Below are 21,477 nucleotides of genomic sequence, written 5' to 3'. Positions count from 1 at the left end.
GCCAAAGCCAACCGCTTTTGATAACTCCAAACGCCGCGCTTGCCATAAAGAGGCGAATGACGAGAAAAAAAAAAAAAAAAAAAAAAAAAACTACAAATATCTAGGACATACTCAAACCTCTCAGCCAATAGGCAGAGCCCGTAAAACAAAACCCTCGGGTTACATCGAGCTCTCGTTTTATTGCCCTTGCCCCCTTCCCTCCAATGCGGTTTTGCCCCGACACCCCGCCCGAAATCGGAGTGTGTAGGCTGGCTGGCTTTGAAATGGCTGAGCATGATTGGCCAGGTTGGTAGACTGCAGGCGTCGTTAATTTTTCTCTTAACACGGGGTGCTGGAGGTGTGTGGGAAGGCCCCTGTAAGCAGAATCGCTTAAAACAATTGACATGGGTCTGCATGTGTGGGGTGCGTAGGCAAGGTAGGGTAAGGGGACAAATACTCTGCACGGAGAACTGCAAGAAAACAGGACCAGGAGTCTATTAACCCCATCATGCATCAACGTGGTCTCTGTAAATACAATTGGCAAGACGTAGAAAAATGGGTAGGGCGTGAAATGGTGGGATAGGTCATCCATGACATGGTTGAAAGGCGCCAGCCAATATGGGTCTGCATGCGGCTCGAATGGGAACTTTGAAAGTTGGTTGGGAGTGACCAAGTGAAGCTCTTGTTTCCCATTAATTACTCACTGGATTGGTCCTTGCAAGCACCGCGCCTAGTGTATATTCATACGTAGTCCTTTTAGTAGGGTAAGGTACGCAGTTGGTAGGTAAATGGCTTCCGAAAATCTTAACCAGCTTTTCCCTGATCGCCGACCAGGCGGTGAGGGGTTGGCGATGCGTACTTCTGGGTACGAGTTTTTCCTTGTTGTTGCCATTATAAGCAACAAAGTGCATTTGGAGATTGATATTGCGGTAATGAACCCTCAATGGCACCGGAAAACTGACGAGCTATTACTGAGGGCCGATACTGAAGAAAATATTGCACATGAGCCAGGGAACCTTTGAATATTTTCGCCAAGCCTGCAAGCTACTTTGTCGTACGAGCACAAGAAGCTCGAAACCATAATATGCTTCGTGCTCGAATCAGTAATAACGGAGACGAAGAGCGTACTCCCATCGGGCTCGAGGCTGGCGAGCTTTAGATGTAAATCGTAACTGTGTGCCAAGATCGGAAAACATCTACCCAGTGCAGTAAATACCTATCTTTTTGTCTTACTCAAGCAGCATGCTCGAGGCTTGATTGTTAATTCGCCCTCACTACTGTAGACTAGTGGTGCTGTTGGTATTCTAGTTGCGAGCGCAAATTCCCGAGGCTTCACCCCTACCGGGTCAACTCTCACCCCATTCACTGTAACCCACGCCCCCTCCCCCACTTGGAGTTGGGCGAATCGAGCCTTGGCAAGGAAAAGAAATGTGACCTACGTCAATTTGAAGCGGCTTTTTATTTCTTTGCAACCCTGCTGAATGATCCACCCCTGAACCCTGGCCCTTGCACTCTCAGGTTCCCACCGTCCGATTTCCGGATACTGGAGAGGAAACTCCATAGTAGTGAACCTCCGTCGCCTTCCCAGGTAAATAAAGAGAAACCCCCTCGCCCTTCCTCGCGTGAAGTTAGGGTTCACCTTTTTCCCACCACCCACACACCTCTTTTGATACCTGACGGACCGGCCCTGTCTCGCGAGACCTCACTACTGGTTCGACACGCTCTATACAGAGACCCGACTTGAGCCCCTAGGCTCTTCACTTCTACGTAACTCGACTACTTCGCCAGAGGCACACTGCACGCCGTTGGTTGGGACGGCGGAAGCAGAGCCGACTTTGATCACCACCACCAACAACACCGTCGAGTGGACTTGCCTCTCTTGACTTTGGTAAGTTGTATCAAAAGCCACACTTCCTGTTGAGCCATCGGTCGATAGCAGACCTCCCGAGCAGTCGGCCCTCCGTACCTTATCTTTCAACCCGCGCTCCTATACCAGGATCGCTGGGCTGGCTGTACTAGTTGTGCAGGGAGCCTCGTGTCTTTCTGGCCCAATGGCACTGTTTTCATTCACAAGCATGCGCCAAAGTGGAGCTTTTACGCAGGCAGAGTAGCATGGCAGCTGCACATCCGTTCGAACCCGACGTCATGGTCATTGAGGAAAAAAAAAAAAAAAGATCATAGAAGACTTATGGTTACACGATATTCTGGCGCCGTCGAGAAATACGAATTCAACCGATGTCTGTGAATTTTGTTCGCAGACGGCTGTGCTTGCCTCGTCCAAAGTCTGGTCCTATATCGGTTGAGAGCGCGACGGAAACCAGCCTGAAGTCGGGCGCGAACTCAAAAGCTGCGCACAAAACTCTGTTGGCTGGTTCTGGCAACCCCGCCATAGTCGACAACAGTGGTTCAAAGAATTCCAGCCACCCACCACCACAATCGAACCCATGTCTCGACCTCTTACGGATGGCCCAAGATAACCGAACACTTCGCTAGAGTTGTGCTAGTGCACAGACTGCGCGCCTAAAGCAAAGGAGTGCGAGCAGGGGGCGGCCCGGTGGCGGCGCTAGACCCTGCAGATATGCTAGCTGCTTATCAAATTCACAAATCACAATCGTGAAGCCTGCCCTACCCACTTTTACAGTTCATATCCTACCGGAAGCGCGGGACTTTTCTTCAATCTGCTGGTTCTGCCAGCTTGAAAAGAGCCCAGGCATAAAATTATCGTGGAAGGAAATCGGGACGATATCGTTCAGTACTTGCCCGAGAGTTTGGTCTATCAATCCCGGGACATCCACTAATAAATGCATTGCCAAAGTTGGGCAGTGCCTGATTAAGCTCACCATCGAAGCCTCCCTCTCCCCCTTAGCCTCAGATTTCCTCCCCATCCCAAACCGCAGAAATAAAGAGTCAGTTCAAAGGCTCCCTGACTGCCCAAGAACCCCCTCCCGCTGCTAGTCAAACGTTTGGTGCCAGCTAAAGTCTGTTTGTTCCTGGTGTAGCCCCGCCGTAAGCGGGTCCGGCGAGAGTTATAGACCTTGTTGCATATGCTAGGCTACCCGTCGCTTTGTTTGTCCCCGATCGCCCACTTTTTGTTCTTACCATTATTTGTCACTTCTCCCTTTTATTAGCAAGTGAACGGGCTCGTGCCAGAAACATCATTGCACTCTTTTACTAGGTGTATCAAATACCGACTCAAGCTAACAGACTCTGCAGCATTTGCTATTATACAAATTTCAGATACCCGATACCCTCGGAACATCAAAATCGCCGCGGTCTCGGTAACTTACTCAAGCTTGCCTAGCATGGGCCTGACGGCGGATTTTGACGATCGACAGACGCACATCGAGGCTGAAAGCAATGAATATCATCCTTATGAATATCAAACGGAGAATAACTCCTCCTGGGCAGGAGCTCTCCCCGTGAAACAGTCCGTATTATCAGTATTGGCTATGAAAGTCGATTTTTGTTTCTGTATTTCGAAAATACTGACTTTCTTCCCAGGGGTCTCTATGATCCTGATTTGGAAAAAGATGCTTGTGGTGTAGGCTTTGCATGGTAAGACCCGCCAAGAGCCCAACAGTTTAAAGTGCGATGACTGACAGACAACACTTGAAGCCACATCAAGGGCAAGCCAAGCCACAAAATCGTTAGCGATGGTAGGTTTCCACCCTAATTCTGACCATGCCAGATCGCTCTGGGAATGCTGCTAACAGCTCTTCAAATACAGCACGCAACCTGCTGTGTAACATGACCCATAGAGGTGCTGTTGGTTCTGACGCGAGAGATGGCGATGGTGCCGGTGTTATGACCTCTATTCCTCACAAGTTTTTCATCAAGAACTTTGAGCGCGAGGTGGACATCAAGCTGCCCCCTCTGGGCCAGTATGCTGTTGGTAACCTGTTTTTTAAACCTGATCAAGAGACGCTCCACGAGTCCAAGCGGCAATTGGAAGACATTGCCGAGTCACTTGGACTCCGTGTTTTGGGATGGCGAGAGCCTCCCGTCGACTCTACTCTTCTTGGCCCTGCTGCCAAGTCCCGAGAGCCCATCATCATGCAGCCTTTTGTTGTTCTCACCTCAGCCTATGGTGCCGGAAATGCCCCCGAGACGACTGATCCCGAGAAATTCGATGAGAGACTGTTTGAGAGGCAGTTGTACGTTCTGCGAAAGCGGGCCACGCACACCATTGGGCTTCAGAACTGGTTTTACCTCTGTTCGCTGTCGAACAAGAACATTGTCTACAAGGGTCAGCTAGCGCCTGTGCAAGTCTATGAGTACTATCATGATTTGGTCAATGCGGATTACGAGGCTCACTTTGCCCTCGTCCACTCGCGTTTCTCTACCAACACTTTCCCCTCTTGGGATCGTGCACAGCCTCTTCGCTGGGCTGCTCACAACGGTAAGTCTTTTGCTAGTGCGAATCAAGACGTGATGCACGGCCAGTAGTATCTAACGTATTGCTTGTGCATCCCATAGGCGAGATCAACACTCTGCGCGGAAACAAGAACTGGATGCGTGCTCGCGAGGGTGTCATGCAATCTGACATCTTTGGTGACGAACTTGAGCTGCTTTACCCCATCGTTGAGGACGGCGGTTCGGACTCTGCTGCTTTTGACAACGTGCTTGAGCTGCTCACGATCAACGGCGTGCTGTCTCTTCCAGAGGCTGTCATGCTGATGGTCCCCGAGGCATGGCAGGGTAACGACCACATGGATCCCAAGAAGGCTGCATTTTACGAATGGGCTGCTTGTCAAATGGAACCCTGGGACGGCCCTGCCCTTTTCACTTTCGCAGATGGCCGCTTCTGCGGTGCCAATCTGGACCGCAACGGACTCAGGCCCTGCCGTTTCTACGTCATGGATGACGACCGCATAATCTGCGCTTCCGAGGTCGGCACTATTCCTGTCGACCCAGAAAGGGTCATTCAGAAAGGCCGTCTCCAGCCTGGAAAGATGCTTTTGGTGGACACTGTCGCAGGGCGCATCATCGACGACAGCGAACTCAAGGCGGCTGTTTCGAGTCGCCAGGACTTCCGCTCTTGGTTGGACAAGGAGCTTATCAGCCTTCCGACTCTCGTTGACTCAATCGCACAGGACAAGACTATTCAACTCGAGGCCAAGCCTGACGCCACCGCTCTTCAGGAGGATCCTATGCTGCATGCATTTGGATACACCTTTGAGCAGGTTAGCTTGCTGCTTGCTCCAATGGCACAGGATGAGAAGGAGGCGTTGGGCTCCATGGGCAACGACTCACCGCTTGCCTGTCTTTCCCAGGCACCTCACCTTCTATACGAGTACTTCAGGCAGCTTTTCGCCCAGGTCACCAACCCGCCTATTGATCCCATCCGAGAGTCTGTCGTTATGTCTCTCGAGTGCTACGTGGGCCCGCAGGGTAACCTCCTGGAGATGGATGCTTCGCAATGCGGAAGACTTCTGCTCCCAAGCCCTATTCTCTCGATTCCGGAGTTCAATGCGATTAAGAACATGCCTAAGCTGTACCCTGAGTGGACGGTCAAGGTCATTGATATCACGTTCCCCAAGAAAGAAGGTGTTGAGGGATACATGAGGCACCTCGACTACATCTGCAACGAGACTACTGCTGCTATTGAGAACCGAGACCGCGTCATTGTGCTTTCTGACCGCAACACCTCGGCCGATCGGGTAGCTGTATCTGCTCTGCTGGCTTCTGGCATGGTCCACCATCATCTTGTTAGCAACAAGTGGCGTTCTATGGCTGCACTTGTTGTCGAGACCGCGGAGGCTCGTGAGGTTCATCACATGTGTGTGCTTCTTGGATATGGTGCTGACGCCGTCAACCCTTACTTGGCTATGGAGTGTATTCTGAAGCTCAACCGCGAAAAGCTCATCAAGAAGGAGCTCACAGACGAAATGCTCATCTACAACTACAAGCACTCTTGTGATGGTGGCATTCTCAAGGTCATGAGCAAGATGGGAATTTCAACCTTGGCCAGTTACAAGGGCGCTCAGATCTTTGAGGCCCTCGGTGTTGATGACAGCGTGGTCGAACGCTGCTTCAGAGGTACGGCCTCGCGAATCAAGGGTGTAACCTTTGAGATCATTGCCGAGGATGCTTTCCGTTTTCATGAGCGTGGATTCCCTTCGCGTCACACTGTCACTGTTCCTGGTCTCCCAGAGTCAGGCGAGTACCACTGGCGCGATGGTGGAGAGCCTCACATCAACGACCCTACGTCGATTGCCAACATTCAGGATGCGGTTCGTACCAAGAATGACAAGTCATACGAGGCCTACTCTCGGTCAGAGTATGAGCAGATCAAGGCTTGCACGCTCCGTGGCATGCTTGACTTCAGCTTTGACGACGCTACCCCTGTTCCCATTGATCAGGTCGAGCCGTGGACCGAGATTGTGCGCCGCTTCTGCACTGGCGCCATGTCTTACGGCTCCATCTCCATGGAGTCGCACTCGACCTTGGCTGTTGCCATGAACCGCTTGGGTGGCAAATCCAACACCGGAGAGGGCGGTGAAGACCCGGAACGCTCTCAGCGTATGCCTAATGGCGACACAATGCGCTCTGCTATCAAGCAGGTTGCCAGTGGACGCTTTGGTGTCACTTCGGCATATCTGGCCGACTCCGATGAACTGCAGATCAAGATGGCCCAGGGTGCCAAGCCCGGCGAGGGTGGTGAGCTCCCCGGCCACAAGGTGTCCAAGTCCATCGCGCGCACACGTCACTCAACACCCGGCGTGGGACTTATCTCACCTCCGCCCCATCACGACATCTACAGTATCGAGGATCTGAAGCAGCTTATTTACGACCTGAAGTGCTCCAGTCCTCGTTCTCGCGTCTCTGTCAAGCTCGTGTCCGAGACTGGTGTTGGTATCGTCGCCTCTGGAGTTGCCAAGGCCAAGGCTGATCACATTCTGATTTCGGGCCACGATGGAGGCACCGGTGCGTCGCGCTGGACTGGTATCAAGTATGCCGGTCTTCCTTGGGAGCTGGGTCTGGCGGAGACTCACCAGACTCTGGTCCTTAACGATCTGCGTGGTCGTGTCGTTGTCCAGACCGATGGTCAGCTGCGCACTGGTCGTGATGTTGCCATCGCCTGCCTACTTGGAGCAGAGGAATGGGGCTTTGCCACGACTCCTCTGATCGCTATGGGCTGCATTATGATGCGCAAATGTCACTTGAACAGGTGTGTGGCTTTCTATATTACTTTCCCTTTTGCTCTCTTTTTTTTGCTTTCCTTTCTCCTCTCCTTTCTGTTTTGGCTTTTGCTAACGATACTTCCATCCAAATAGCTGTCCCGTGGGAATCGCTACCCAGGATCCGGAGCTGCGCAAGAAGTTTAAGGGCACCCCTGAGCACGTGATTAACTTCTTCTACTACATTGCCAACGAGCTCCGTGCCATCATGGCCAGGCTGGGATTCCGCACCATCAACGAGATGGTTGGCCACGCTGAGATGCTGAAAGTCCGGGACGATCTCCGCACCAACAAGACTGAGAACATTGACCTGTCTCTGATTCTCACGCCTGCCCACAAGCTCCGCCCTGGCGTGGCTACGTTCAACGTTCGCAAGCAAGACCACCGTCTTTACGTGAGAATGGACAACAAGCTTATTTCCGAGGCTGAGCTTACCCTGGACAAGGGCCTGCCGTCCCGTATTGAGTGTGACGTGGTCAACACGGATCGAGCGTTGGGCACCTCGCTGTCCTACCAGATCTCCAAGAAGTACGGTGAGGCTGGTCTGCCTATGGATACCGTCCACGTCAACATTAAGGGGTCAGCTGGCCAGTCCTTCGGTGCCTTCCTTGCACCTGGCGTCACATTGGAGCTTGAGGGTGATGCCAATGACTATGTTGGTAAGGGTCTTTCCGGTGGTCGTCTGGTGATTTACCCGCCCCGTTCGGCCGTGTTTAAGGCTGAGGAGAACGTTCTCATCGGCAACACCTGCTTGTACGGAGCGACCAGCGGTAGCTGTTTCTTCCGTGGCGTTGCTGCCGAGCGCTTTGCCGTCCGCAACTCGGGTGCCACTGCGGTCGTTGAGGGTGTTGGTGACCACGGTTGTGAGTACATGACTGGTGGCCGCGTGGTGGTTCTGGGCAGCACTGGGCGCAACTTCGCAGCTGGTATGTCGGGCGGCATTGCCTACGTTCTTGACATCCACCACGACTTCATGTCCAAGCTCAACATGGAGATGGTTGAAGCGTCTGGCCTCGAAGACCCTGAGGAGATCGCATACGTTCGGGGCCTTATCGAGGATCACCACCACTACACCGGCTCAGAGCTGGCCGCCCGCATCCTTGTTGACTTCAACCGCGCTCTGCCACGCTTCATCAAGGTTTTGCCAGTTGACTACAAGCGTGTCATTCAGGAGGAGGCTGCAAAGGCAGCTGAGGCCAAGCGAGCCGAATACAGCCTTCCTGTACTGCCCAGCCACCCGCCCAAGAAGGATGAGAAGGCAGCCAAGCTCCAGGATATCGAGGAGACCATTGGAGATGCCGCTGCAGACAAGAAAAAGGCTCTCAAGCTTGACAAGACCAAGGGTTTCATGAAGTACCACCGCCAGAACGAGAAATACCGCAGTTCCAAGACCCGCACCAAGGACTGGGCTGAGATCTCGAGCCGCCTTGATGAGGATCAGCTCAAGTACCAGACCGCCCGCTGCATGGACTGTGGTGTTCCTTTCTGCCAGTCCGATACAGGTTGCCCGATCTCCAACATTATCCCTAAATGGAACGAATTGGTATTCCGGGTAAGTGCTTCTTGCATGAAGAGAAAACTGCTTCAGATGACTTGTTTGCTAATATTTGAATCACATTCAGGGACAATGGCGCGATGCTCTCAACCGTCTGCTCATGACGAACAACTTCCCCGAGTTTACTGGCCGTGTGTGTCCCGCACCGTGTGAGGGGGCTTGTGTGTTGGGAATCAACGAGGACCCTGTTGGCATCAAGTCTATCGAGTGTGCCATAATCGACCGCGGTTTTGAGAAGGGCTGGATGGTACCCCAACCCCCCAAGGTCCGCACTGGCAAGACCGTTGCCGTTATTGGTTCTGGCCCTGCTGGTCTTGCTGCTGCCGACCAGCTGAACAAGGCGGGTCACCTCGTAACTGTTTACGAACGCTCCGATCGCCTTGGTGGTCTGCTCATGTATGGTATTCCCAACATGAAGCTGGACAAGCGTATTGTTAAGAGGCGAACCGACTTTATGGCCGCCGAGGGCATTCAGTTCAAGACGGGTGTTGATGTGGGCAATGGTGACGTGACTCTAGCGTCCCTGAAGGCTTCTCACGACGCTGTGGTTATCTGCACTGGTGCCACAGTTGCCCGTGACCTTCCTATCAAGGGTCGCAACCTGGAGGGCGTACACTTTGCTATGGAGTTCCTCCACAAGAACACCAAGTCGCTGCTCGACTCGGAGCTGACTGATGGCTCTTACATCTCGGCCAAGGACAAGAACGTTGTTGTTATCGGCGGTGGTGATACCGGCAACGACTGCATCGGTACTTCGGTCCGCCACGGCGCCAAGTCTGTCATCAACTTCGAGCTGCTCCCGCAGCCACCCCCTGAGCGGGCCAATGACAACCCCTGGCCGCAGTGGCCTCGCATCTACCGGGTTGACTATGGCCACTCAGAGGTGCGCCAGCACATGGGCAAGGATCCTCGTGAGTACTGCATCATGTCCGAGGAGTTCGTCGACGATGGCTCTGGCAAGGTAAAGGGTATCAACACTGTACGTGTGGAGTGGACCAAGTCAGCTAGTGGCGGCTGGGACATGAAGAAGGTTGAGGGATCGCAGCAATTCTTCCCTGCCGACCTTGTTCTTCTCTCTATGGGTTTCCTGGGCCCTGAGGCGCGTGTTCTGGGCGACGACATTGAGAAGGATGCCCGAAAGAACGTCAAGACAGCTCCGGGCAAGTACTCGACCAATATGGAGGGTGTTTTTGCTGCTGGTGACTGCCGCAGAGGCCAGTCCTTGATCGTTTGGTAAGTCACTTATATCGGATTGCATTGCTATTTCTTTCGAGTACGTCGTTATTAACAATCCTGTCTCTTAACAGGGGTATCAACGAGGGCAGGCAAGCCGCCCGCGAGATTGATCTGTACTTGGAGAAGTACACCAGTCTGCCGGTTACTGGTGGTATCGTCAAGCGCACAGCGCAGGAGATCTTCAGCGCAGTTAAGCCTGTTGCACCTGTCATGGCCTAAATTTGTGGCCTTGAGGTGCTTTTTCTCTCTTTATCTAATCATTGTTTTGGGGTTATTGCTGTCTTTTTCTCTTGATGATACCAAAGGAAGCGCGCTTTTTAGGCTGAGTCATAGCATGGCGTGGGCCAAAATGTTGGGACGTTGTTTCTTGGTTATAGCTGTATCACGACGCTATTTTGGCTGGTGCTGGTCTGATACTGGTCTTGCCTTTATTGTTCTTTGCTTATTAAAAGTTTGGGTATCAAGTATAAATTCCGTTTTGTCACCAAAGTCCCAACGTACCACATACATCTCCCACGTATGCCTTTCTACCTCTTTTCCAGACTACTATCCTATTTCTCATGCCCAATCCTATGCCCTATGTGGAGTTCCCGGTCATAGCATGCAAGGGTCAAAGAAGCTCACATTGACTATAATAGAGCATGATGGCTACGAACTTGCGAAAGACAGCATGCACAAAGACTTAAACAAGGGTATGCATCTGGGTCGCATAGGTTTTTTTCAGACCACAAAATTGGAAGCACTAGGCCAAGAAGTGTGGGAACTTGGCCCCCCCGCCCAATTCTTAGCCCTGTACAACTACTTCGTAATATGCCGCTGAGTATTTCTTCTGCTCTTGATTTCAATAGGCAATTTCTAGGCCTGGTTTTATATATATATATTATATTGTCGGTGATTTTTGAAGCTCTACCCTTACTTTTATTTTGCGCGCTCATCACATTATAATGCTTCACTTTTTTTTTGCCACACAATCGCAGGTGCATCCACTAAAATTACCAATACGCACAATCTCTCAAAAGTACAAGTATCAAAATCAGAGTCCAGACCAAGATCCAAACAAGTGGCCAAGCTCATGAGGGCTGGATTTACTCCATAACTGTTGAGCTAGCATGCTCGCTCATTTTTCGACATGGTGGTGACGGTTGGGGACCCACGTGATGATTGCCGATTTGCCGGGATCCTTGGCACGTGTTATGCTGCTCTCCCCTGATAGGGCAATTGGGACGGAGCTGCCCGTTGCGTAGGACCGGGATGTTTGCCCGAGTAGAAGCGGGGCACGCGATCAGAGCTTGGATGAAGTCAAGGCACGTGTGGAGATCTTGCCTTGGGCGAACTTCTTCACGACATCCAAACAACATAGTTTACCTAGGTAGAGCTAGCTTACCGAAGCTTGCATTTGTCTTTGAATTCCAAATAGTCTGTAAGATTACGGAGAGGTCTTGCTTGCTACTGAGCTCACATTTATCCAATTCAATTAATCGCCCAAGGCCCCCTTTTTGCACAGATGTTAGCCTAGCATTCATTGTTTATCCGACGTATCCCCAAACCCTGCTAGCACTCCTGAGCGACGTTTTCGTGGAAACATCATCATAGCATCGACACCTCCTCGCCGACGTCATGCGGTTTGGTAAGACTCTCCGTCAGTCGATCCATTCGCCATGGAAGGACAAGTACATCGATTACGCGAAACTCAAGTCGATCCTGCGCGAGGACAAGTCGGACGAGGATGACCAGCCATGGACCGAGGAGGACGAGCGTCGCTTCGGCGACGAGCTCCTGAACAACCAGCTCGAAAAGGTGGCGAGGTTCCACGAGGAAACTTTTGCGCAGTTACGGGATCGCGTAGATGCCGCCTTTGACAAGTTGAAGCAATTGACTCCGGCCGAGATGGGTGAGGGCGGCAGCAAGAACGACGAGTCCGAATCCGCCGACAACGGCAAGGGCAAGGGCAAAGAGAAGACGCCCGAGGTTGATAAGGACAAGATTCGCGAGCTCGAGGCCGAGTTGGATCAGATCACCAACGACATCCGCGCCCTCAAGTCTTACAGCGCCCTAAACTACACGGGCTTCCTCAAGATTGTGAAGAAGCACGACCGGAAACGTGGCGGCCGCTATCGCATCCGGCCCATGATGCAGGCTCGCTTGGCTATAACTCCGTTCAACTCGGAGGTGGGATATGCGCCTCTGCTGCGCAAGCTTTCGCTCATGTACTTTGCAGTCAGGGAGCAGCTCGAGGAGGGCGCTGGTGACGTCCCTCTCCCACTGGATCTTCAAGAGATCCAGCCCGAGACTCTGAATGGCGAGAGGTATACGGCTCACAAGTGTAAGTGGGGATCTCTTTGACTACCTTGGGGAAGAAGAAACCCCCCCCCCCAAAATCTTTTCAAATGTGAAATACAAGGGCTGACATTGGTCGCTTCGGTTAGTCTGGGTGCACCCTGACAACCTCCTTGAGGTCAAGACATACATTCTGCGGCGGTTGCCATCTCTGGTTTACAGCCAGCAATCGTCTAAAGAGGTGGACGGGTCTGACGACCCCAGGCAGTCTTCGCTCTACTTTGACAACTCCAAATTCGACCTGTACTTGAAAAAGGTGGAGCAGAAGGACGAAGCAGCCTCTCTGCGCCTCAGGTGGTACGGTCTACTGTCGACAAAGCCAGATGTGTTCCTGGAGCAAAAGACGGTGAACTCGAATGGTAGCAGCGAGGAGAGGAGGCTCGTGATCAAGGAAAAGTACATCAAGTCGTTCCTTGATGGCGACTACAAGATGGAGAAGACGATACAAAAAATGGAACGACAGGGGCGGTCGCAAGAAGAAATCGATGGCCTCAAGTCGACCGCCGACACCATCCAGAAGTTTGTTCTTGACAACAAGCTTCAGCCCCTTCTTCGGGCGAACTATGTTCGCACGGCGTTCCAGAAACCTGCCGATGACCGCGTGCGCATCTCGATCGACACGGAGCTTGTCTTTGTGCGTGAGGATGTCCTGGACAAGCGACACCCTTGTCGGGATCCGGACGACTGGCACCGCAGGGACATTGATAACCGGAGCGTCACTTATCCTTTCAAGGATATCAACCCGAGCGAGATCTCAAGGTTCCCCTATGCGGTACTCGAAGTCAAGCTGAAGGAGGATAACACCCGCCGCCGGCCCGCCTGGATCGAGGACCTCATGGCATCGCACCTGGTGCACCCCGTGCCACGCTTTTCCAAGTTTGCGCATGGTGTAGCCAGCCTGTTTGACGATTACGTGAACGCGCTTCCTTTCTGGCTGAGTGACCTGGAGATGGACATTCGCAAGGATCCACACACGGCGTTCCGCGAGGAGGAGCAGAGGAAGATGGAACGTGCAGAAGACGAAATGGTAGTTGGAAGCTTCTTGGGCGCCAAAGTTGGCTCGTTCAAGCCAAGAAGCTCGCCCAAGGGGGGCAAGTCATACCTTTCAGAGCGCGCTTCGGTCGATGCGGGAATCAACACGCAGGCCTCGGCTTCTCACCCTCGCTCCTACCCGGGCCCAGGGGAGACTCGAGACCGACAAGGCTCGGCAGACGACGATGCTACAGCTGTCGAGGAGTCCCAGAAGGGCTACGGTACTCTCTCTTCGGTGCTACCCGGTTTCTCGATGACCAGGTATGCCCGCGCTAAGCGCGAACGTGAGGCCGGTGGATCTCTTTCGCAGCTTCCAGAGGGCGTCGTAGAACCCAAGGAATGGATCAAGAACGATGGGCCTCTGAAAGTTGAGGCAAAGGTTTGGCTGGCCAACGAACGTACGTTCCTCAAATGGCAGCACATTGCGGTGCTTCTTGGATCGCTTGCTGTGGGCTTGTACACGGCGGCAGCGGGCAGAAGCAAGAAGCAGTCGCCGGATGAGGCCCACATGGTGGGTGAAGTTGTTGGCATCGCGTACCTGGGTATGGCAGCGTTCGCGGCCGGGTGGGGATACTACACCTTCAAGTCACGCAGGCAGATGATCATGGCCAGGAGCGGTCAGGACTTTGATAATATCATTGGCCCCCTCACGGTCAGCTTGGGGCTTGTGGTCGCGCTGGTTTTGAACTTTGTGTTTGTGGTAAGATATCCTTGATTCTCGTCTTCCAAGTCTCCCCGCCCCTCAAAAACACCCAACTCATGGTTGCCCACTATATCGCTCCGTCGCTAATTTTGATCTTCACTGCTGTATAGTACCGGTCCGCGCTGGAGAGGTGGGAAGATCTTGCTGGATCCAACGGCGGCCTTGCTAGCTCGATCAACAGTACCTATGCTATCGATGAGCTTCGCTGAGAGGAAGATCAGGCGGCTATACGGTCTTTGCTGGCCGGGAAATACGGGCTGTTTTTTTTCTCAATGCACGTACGGACACACACACACACACACAGAGAGAGAGAGAGAGAGAGAGAGAGGTACGCATCCTGAAACAGAAAGGGCATTTGGGCGGAGCGGCGGTCATTGAATTCCATCAACGTTGTACTTTTAGCAAAATGACGGCAGATACCAAGGGGCTGGGTTATGGTCAAATTGTAACGCTTGGCCCGTAACTACTCTTCATAGGTTAACAAAAAAAAGTATATACATTCATTTTGTCATGACAGATTTGTCCAAATTCACAGCGAGAAAAGGGTTTCAGGCACCTTTAAAAAGACAGTAGTAAACTGCGAATGAGAAGCATGCGCGTATTTGTTTTTCATTCATTAGGGCTAGCCAGTAGTCATGACCATATCTCTATTTTTCTTTCACTTGGAACTCGATGCAACAGAACAAGTCATTACTACAAGCTCAAGACTTGGCCTTCCTCCCCTTCTTTGCCTTGGTCGTCTTGGCAGGTTTTGCAGCTGGGCTGTTGGCCGCCTCCACGACGGGCTCCTTCTCAGCGGCGGGCGGGGCCTCGATGGCCTTGGGCTTCTCCTTCTCGCCATCGTCCTCCTTGGGCGGAGCCTCGAGCTCGGCCGTCTTCTTGGCCTCTAGGGCGGCGGCAGCGGGCTTGACGGCGGGAGCCTCGAACTCATAACCCATCAGCTCCTTGAGCTTCTCGAGCCTGCCGGAGCGCCTCCTGTTCTCCTTCTCGACGGCCTTGCCCCACCGAGCCTCACCCTTGGGCTTCTCGAGCTCCTTGCCGGCCATCTTGGTCCAGGGGACCTTTTTGAAGCGGCGGTTGGCGCCTTTGAACAGGTCGTCATGCTGGCTCTCGCGCGGCACGAGCTTGACCTTAAGGATGCGCCCAAACAGCAGGTACGCGTCCATTGTCTTGGCCACGATGGCGGCCGTGCTGGCGTCCTGGAACTCGACAAAGGCGTACCCTTTGCTCGCGCCCGTCTTCTTGTTGCGTGAGAGGCGGAGGTTGGTTATTGGGCCGAACTGAGAGAGGTACTATTTTGGGGACGGGTTTCCAGCAATGTTAGCTTGAATATAGAGTTGGAGAGGGGGAAGAAGAAAAAAAAAAAAAGAAAGAGAACACCTGTAGGTGAAACGCTTTGGCATATACATACTTGTCTTATCTCGTGCTCAAAGAAACCATACGGGATGTGGCCAATGTATATGACGCGCGGGCCGTCACTGGATCCAGCCTCGGCGCTCTTCTTGACCTTGGCAGACACCTTGGGCACCTTGCCGACGTCGGTGCCCGCGGCGTAATCGCCGCCCTCCTCATCATCGTCTGAAACCTCAAAGCCCAGCTTGCTGACGAGGGCTTGATCCTCGCGCTCCTCCTCCTCTGAGTCGTCGTCGTCCAGGGCAATCTCCTCCTCGGCGGCAGCCTCCTCATTATCCGCCTTCTTCCCCGCCTTTGTGCTGCCTGCATTTGTCGTTGGCGTCGTCGTCGTCGCTGCCGCCGACTTCTTGTGTGCTGCCTCCTGCTTGTCGCTGCTGGTGGTGGTAGCGGCAGCGACGGCCTTCTTGTTCTTCTCGGCCTTGGCCTTCTTTGTCACAACAGGCGTCGCCTCAGATTCGGCCTTGCGCTTAGCCGACTGCGGCGACTCTACGGCGGCCTTGGGGGAGTCGGTCGCCTGCGCTGCAGGTTTTGCGCGGGTGGCTGGATTGCGGAGGGGACAGTTAGCTTCAGTGCGCCTTCACAACAAAAAAAAATAAAAGAGCATAGGAAATAAGAGGCCAGAGGAAAAAAAAAACAACTTCAGTGAGCAAATTTACCTCTACCTTTCTTTGATACTGCGGCCGCCATTTTTTGCTTGTATGGTTTTCCTATGCCTTTTTTTTTCCCCCTTCTATGTCAAAATTTCAAAAGCTTGCAAGATGAAGGATGATATTGCTTGAGGCGGTCGGGGGCTCCTTTCTCTTGGACCCGTCGCCCACGCGCGGGAAATTTGCAATTCTGCCGCGGGCACCCACGCGCAACTTTTAGGCGGTGAAGACCAAATCGGCGGAACCCTTGCGTCTCTTCCCCGCTGCGATTCAGGGGTGCTCTTGCCTGCCTGCTTGGTTTATTTTAGCTCGCTCTATTTCAGCCTTTCTGTCTCCTTATATTTGGATACTACAATGCATTATTCAACTTGCGACTTACTTCACCAATGTGCACATAACATGTATCATTAGTATTAGTACAGAGGATCTAACTTAAACTAACTGGGTATCATCAGTCACCAATCAAAAATCACCCTTGACGTTTTCCACCAAAATCACAACCGTCACTGTCGCGGCATAAGCCGTCCGGATGGCGCAGGCCATACTGCAGTGATATAACGAGTCAGTATCTATATCTGCAGGTCAATAAGCAGTCGATCCAGACTCACCATGTCTTCCTCACGTCCGCAACCACTGCACTCAGGCCCCAATGCGCACACCAAGCGCGCGCCAACACCTCATTGTCTGGCACTCCAAACGCTTCAACCACGAGCACCTTGTCCACCTCGTCGGGATCTCGCTTCACTGGTGGCGGCCGTCTTGGCGGCCGCCGCCCGCCTCCGGCAGTACCTAACGACGATGCTGAGCTGTCCGGATCTCCGCCGTACAGACCGCCCCAGTCGTGGACGTCGACCACCCTGTCGACCGCTACACTGACGTAGGCATATTCAAAGAACAAAGGGTGGGGCCCGCCGTTTGGCTCACATGGGTGGGCATATATGAAGTCAACGTCGAAGCTGAGCCGCAGCGGCCATGACACACTGTCAATGGCGAACTGTACTCCTGCATCATACTGTGCTACGCCGACTGGTCTATTGTCAGGCGGAGGCCCACCGAGCCGCTTAAGTGTCAGCTTGACAAGCCGGACGATGTCGATGATCTCGCCGGTGCCCAACGAGTCACCCTTTGGCAGAGGCAGGTCATAGTCGCGAACGGGATATACGTCCGATGGAGGCCCGAGCGGATCAGAGCGTTCTTTCATGGACAAGACCTGCTCAGGCGTCATCAACCTTTTGTCGGTTGGGCTGGCCGTCTTTGCGACCGAGGCATTGCTTCCATTAGGCGTCGGCTTGGGTACCCGAGTTCGAATCCGGGCAATTTGTGTACGGGGTAAGTCCGTTGTCGACATTGCCGGGCCCACCCAGCCGCCGACCTCCATGCACGTTGGCGCCAGAACCTTGCCCACAATAGAGGCTGATGACCAGTAAGTTTGGCCTCCGCGGTATTGAAACCCACAGGCTGGGTGTATGTGGGTTAAAAGAGCGAGGTCATCCGTTGCCTTGTCGGGGTCCAGGTCCACCAGCGAGTTCATCATCAGGAATGGAAACGTAGGCTGGTCAAGTTTAGTCATCAGTTTCAAGGAGTGCATGTCGAGCTACCTCACACGTGCTTCAATGAATGGAAGCATGTGCAGGAGAGAGAGGAGGAGAGAGAGAAAGAGAGCTCACCCCTGGAAGAACCAGTCCGCTGAAGAAAGCCATCGCATGAGAACTGATGGTGCCGAGTGCGTCGTCATCATCGGCTTGGTATATTTCCTCGACTGTATCGGCAAGATTCGGCCATCTGCAAGTAAATATCAGAAGCTGTTACACCTCGGATGGGTTGACTTGCGTATGCCATGTCTCTTACTTTAACATCTGGGCAAACCGCTTGAGCATTTTTATTTGCCTGTTCTTGAGCCTAAACCGGATTTTGACTGCACGTTCAACCACGGGAGGTACATGGCTCCGGGTCAGCAAATTGAAATGTGGTCCCGTGAATGAGGAAGTAGAGGGCAATCATACCTTGTTTAGCTGTCTCGCCGTACTTCTCTATCCTCATGTTATCCAGCCAACGCCTCGACAGTGCTATGCTCCACCTTATGGATGGAGGTAGCTGTACCAGGAGCTTATGGCGGGCTGCATCCATATGTTTCCGGGCGTTGATCCGAAGGTCCAGCTCGCAGCTCAGCAGCAACTGGTGGAAGAAGCGAACATAGTTCTCGTGATTCTCCTCGCTGGTATCAAACAGAAATCTTGTTGCAATCTGGTTTCGGGGTTCTGAGTAGTCGATCCAACCTCCAGGGCCATTCGCTGGTCGTGAAAGCACCATTATCAAGTCGGTGATTTGTAGATCCAGCGTCCTGTGGGGTCTAGTGTCCTTTTCGGGATCCCGCAAAAATTTTCGGTACAGATTTCTATACATGAGCTTCTCGTCATCTTCTTCGAGCCCGTAGAGTTCGAGCTCCTGGAGCCGCTTCAATATCGTCTCGAGATCAGCGTCGCGGGGAGTGGCGCCCGAGTCACGCAGGGCCATGGGCGGCGGCAAAACGCTGGCACGCGAAACCCAACTGTTGAGTGTCACGGTGCCCGGACGAACACCATAGTGAAAGGCGTAGCTCGGACGCTGTTCCACCGTGTCCCAGGGCTTGGCCGCAGGGCCGGGCGGCATCAAGCACATTGTCATGAGTTGCACCATCGCGTTGTGCAGATTGGCGACATCGCTATCCTTGGCATCTTGTCGGTTGTCCTTGCCCTTCTTTTTGCTGTTCCTATTGCTGCCAGGGGTTGTCGTGGCATACAGATGACAGTACTCTTCGGGGAAATGTTGAATGGGCCGCTTGTGACCGTTCCATACCGGAGCTCCTCTGGAGATCAAGTCAAGGGCGTGGCCTAAGGTCAGGTCCTCGTGGCTCAGCACTCCCGAAGGCGGCCAGTCGTGCAGGGGTCCTCGCCCTCGTCGCCTGCGACCTGCTATTGGGGATGGTGGCGCAACTGGCCTCTCCGGGCCTTTCCCTTTGGCATCGACACTTCTACTGGATTCATGATGTGCGTCCGGGCTGTAGAAATCATCTTTCCCACGTGACCGATGATAATTGCGGTCGTCCTTTTCGGCCGCGGTCAGCTCTTGTCATATGACAGACACGAAATGATTCGGGTTATTCTAGGGAGATGATTAATTACCCTGTAGTCACCCTTGTTAATATTTGTTTTGGACTTGAGAAAGCCCCAGAAACTCTTTGTCTCCCTGTTATCTTCACTCATGGCTTCCAAACTTATTTGACTGCACGGGTTTGGTGGACGGTAATTACTGTATTGATCAGAAGCCGCCTAAATGCCGCTGCTGTCCACAGGATCCTTGTGGTAATAGTGGATCAAGCCAGTACTCGAGAAAAATAAAAATAAAAATAAATAAATAAATAATATCTATTTATCCCACTGGATCTGGCGCAGGAATGGTGGTGACATTCGCCTGATCGAGATTGAACGATGGTCTGGCATTCCTTGACTTGGGCGCGCATTGCCAGCGAGCAATTTGCCAGGCACAAAATGCAAGGCACAAAATGCAGCCGATTGAGAGCTGAATGAATGCTAGTGGTGGAGGAGGAGGAGGTGGTGGTGGTGGTCGGTATGATATGGTCAGCTGGAAACTTGGATCAAGTGAGGAAAGAAATTATTCCCTCGAGTTTGGAACATTCCTAACGCGGCTGGGTGTCAGAAACCACATTTAATGCAGGTAGCAGGTAGCAGGTGCCATTGGTCTTCCTCTTAGATCCAATAAAGGCTTGTTTTGATGCCCGGTGCGATGGAACACGGCACACACTCTGTCGGGCAACAAAGGTTACCCTAGGTACCGCTGAGTTTCTGAATGCATGACAAGGTAGAAAGCCGACGAAAATTTTTGTCACTGTGTTAATGAACAAAGAAGGCTCGTAATCGGAGTCTGCATTTGGCTCCAGACCCGAGGATTGCGATTGGGAAAGAGAGCTATTTTCCCCAGGTGCTAATCGCGGGTAGACAAAACAAAAGTGGCATCTGTGAGTGGTTGCCAGGTATGAACCAGCAACGCGTGTNCCCCCGCCCCCCCCCCCCCTCCGTTCTTCCCTTTGGTAGTCGGAGATGACCGGTCGGTCTGTGCTTGGTCTTGCATTGGTTGCGTTAACAGTAATGCCTACTTTCAACCCGGCACACCATTTTAACGATATTCGTATTTATTTATGATTTATATGGAAATAACAGCTGGGTTAAATACAAACATACATATATATTTTAAAAAAATGTTTATACCCATAAACCTAATTATAATATAATCGAATTTAATATGTATACTATGGGTTTTCCTTCATTATATATATTAATTCCCAACCTCGCTTACCCGTAGGCGAGGTTCTCATCCAATTATCAGGTATTCATTCAGTATAACCTCCCGACCACACTCGTTTTAAGTACTTTACTCTTTTTTTCATTCTTTTTTTCATTCTTATCATCACAATGCACTTGGTATCTCTTTTCGCCATTTCCACAGTTATGACCGTTGGTAATCGGAGATGACCGGTCGGTCTGTGCTTGGTCTTGCATTGATTGCGTTAACAGTAATGCCTACTTACAACCCGGCACACCATTTTAACGATGTTCGTATTTATTTATAATTTATATGGAAATAACAGCTGGTTTAAATATAAATATATTTATGTATATATTTAAAAAAATGGTTATACCTATAAACCTAATTATAATATAGTCGAATTTAATATGTATATTGTGGGTTTTCCCTCATTATATATGTTAATTCCCAACCTCGCTCACCCGTAGGCGAGGTTCTCATCCAACTATCAGGTACTCACTCAGTATAACCTCCCGACCACACTCGTTTTAAGTACTTTACTCTTTTTTTTTTTTTTTTCTTTTTTTTTCTTTCTCATCATCACAATGCACTTCGTATCTCTTTTCGCCATTTCGACAGTTATGACCACGGCTACGGCTTTGCCGGTGTTATCGTTACCGAAAATGCCGTCGTTTTCGTTGCCGAAAATGCCGATCTTTTCGTCATCTTGTATCGTTGAGGCTTGGAGCACAGACAACAAAAACTACCTTGGTTCGAGTTGGGCTTTCCAAGATGACACAGGCTTCATCAATATCGATAAAAAGAGATACGATTTCAAATTAGCGAAAGGCGGCTGCTCAGTTGATGAACACGACCAGCTACCTTCTGGGACTAAATTAGTCGCGATTCCGAACGATCTGACATCAAGAGAGGTACACCTGAAAAAGCTGGGGATCGACGTCCGACAACAGTCGGAAGTTCACAGGTCGCTTGTGTAATTGGACAAAGAAAATCTCGCACAGTACAAGTGCAGCTAAGTTATGTAGTCAATCAGCAATCAAGAGTACTAGTGCAGCTTGTGTACAATAACCA

At 51.9% G+C, this 21,477-nt stretch overlaps 3 protein-coding genes across 3 annotated transcripts; 2 read left to right on the top strand and 1 right to left on the bottom strand.

The window, feature by feature from the left end:
* Positions 1-3,281: 3,281 nt before the first annotated feature.
* On the top strand, positions 3,282-10,170 carry PpBr36_01824 (uncharacterized protein; the record flags this gene model as incomplete). Its single annotated transcript, XM_029889008.1, has 8 exons — positions 3,282-3,406; positions 3,481-3,534; positions 3,595-3,635; positions 3,707-4,378; positions 4,456-7,150; positions 7,257-8,712; positions 8,783-9,948; positions 10,023-10,170. The coding sequence occupies 8 exons, from the start codon at positions 3,282-3,284 to the stop codon at positions 10,168-10,170; spliced, it is 6,357 nt and encodes a 2,118-aa protein (XP_029751724.1).
* A 1,374-nt stretch (positions 10,171-11,544) lies between these two features.
* Positions 11,545-14,232, top strand: PpBr36_01823 (uncharacterized protein; the record flags this gene model as incomplete). Its single annotated transcript, XM_029889007.1, has 3 exons — positions 11,545-12,274; positions 12,378-14,020; positions 14,134-14,232. Coding segments are annotated over 3 exons (2,472 nt in total), but the record flags the coding sequence as incomplete, so codon positions are not given.
* Positions 14,233-14,724: 492 nt separating this feature from the next.
* Positions 14,725-19,325, bottom strand: PpBr36_01822 (uncharacterized protein; the record flags this gene model as incomplete). Its single annotated transcript, XM_029889006.1, has 9 exons — positions 14,725-15,315; positions 15,435-15,976; positions 16,291-16,369; positions 16,564-16,627; positions 16,692-17,635; positions 17,751-17,865; positions 17,932-17,998; positions 18,087-19,167; positions 19,245-19,325. 9 exons carry the CDS (start codon positions 19,323-19,325, stop codon positions 14,725-14,727), a joined length of 3,564 nt encoding a protein of 1,187 aa, XP_029751125.1.
* Between the last annotated feature and the right edge of the window lie 2,152 nt (positions 19,326-21,477).

This window comes from Pyricularia pennisetigena, chromosome 2 (genome assembly GCF_004337985.1).
Source record: "Pyricularia pennisetigena strain Br36 chromosome 2, whole genome shotgun sequence".
NCBI lineage: Eukaryota > Fungi > Ascomycota > Sordariomycetes > Magnaporthales > Pyriculariaceae > Pyricularia > Pyricularia pennisetigena.
This window is presented reverse-complemented; position numbering and strand designations above follow the sequence as displayed.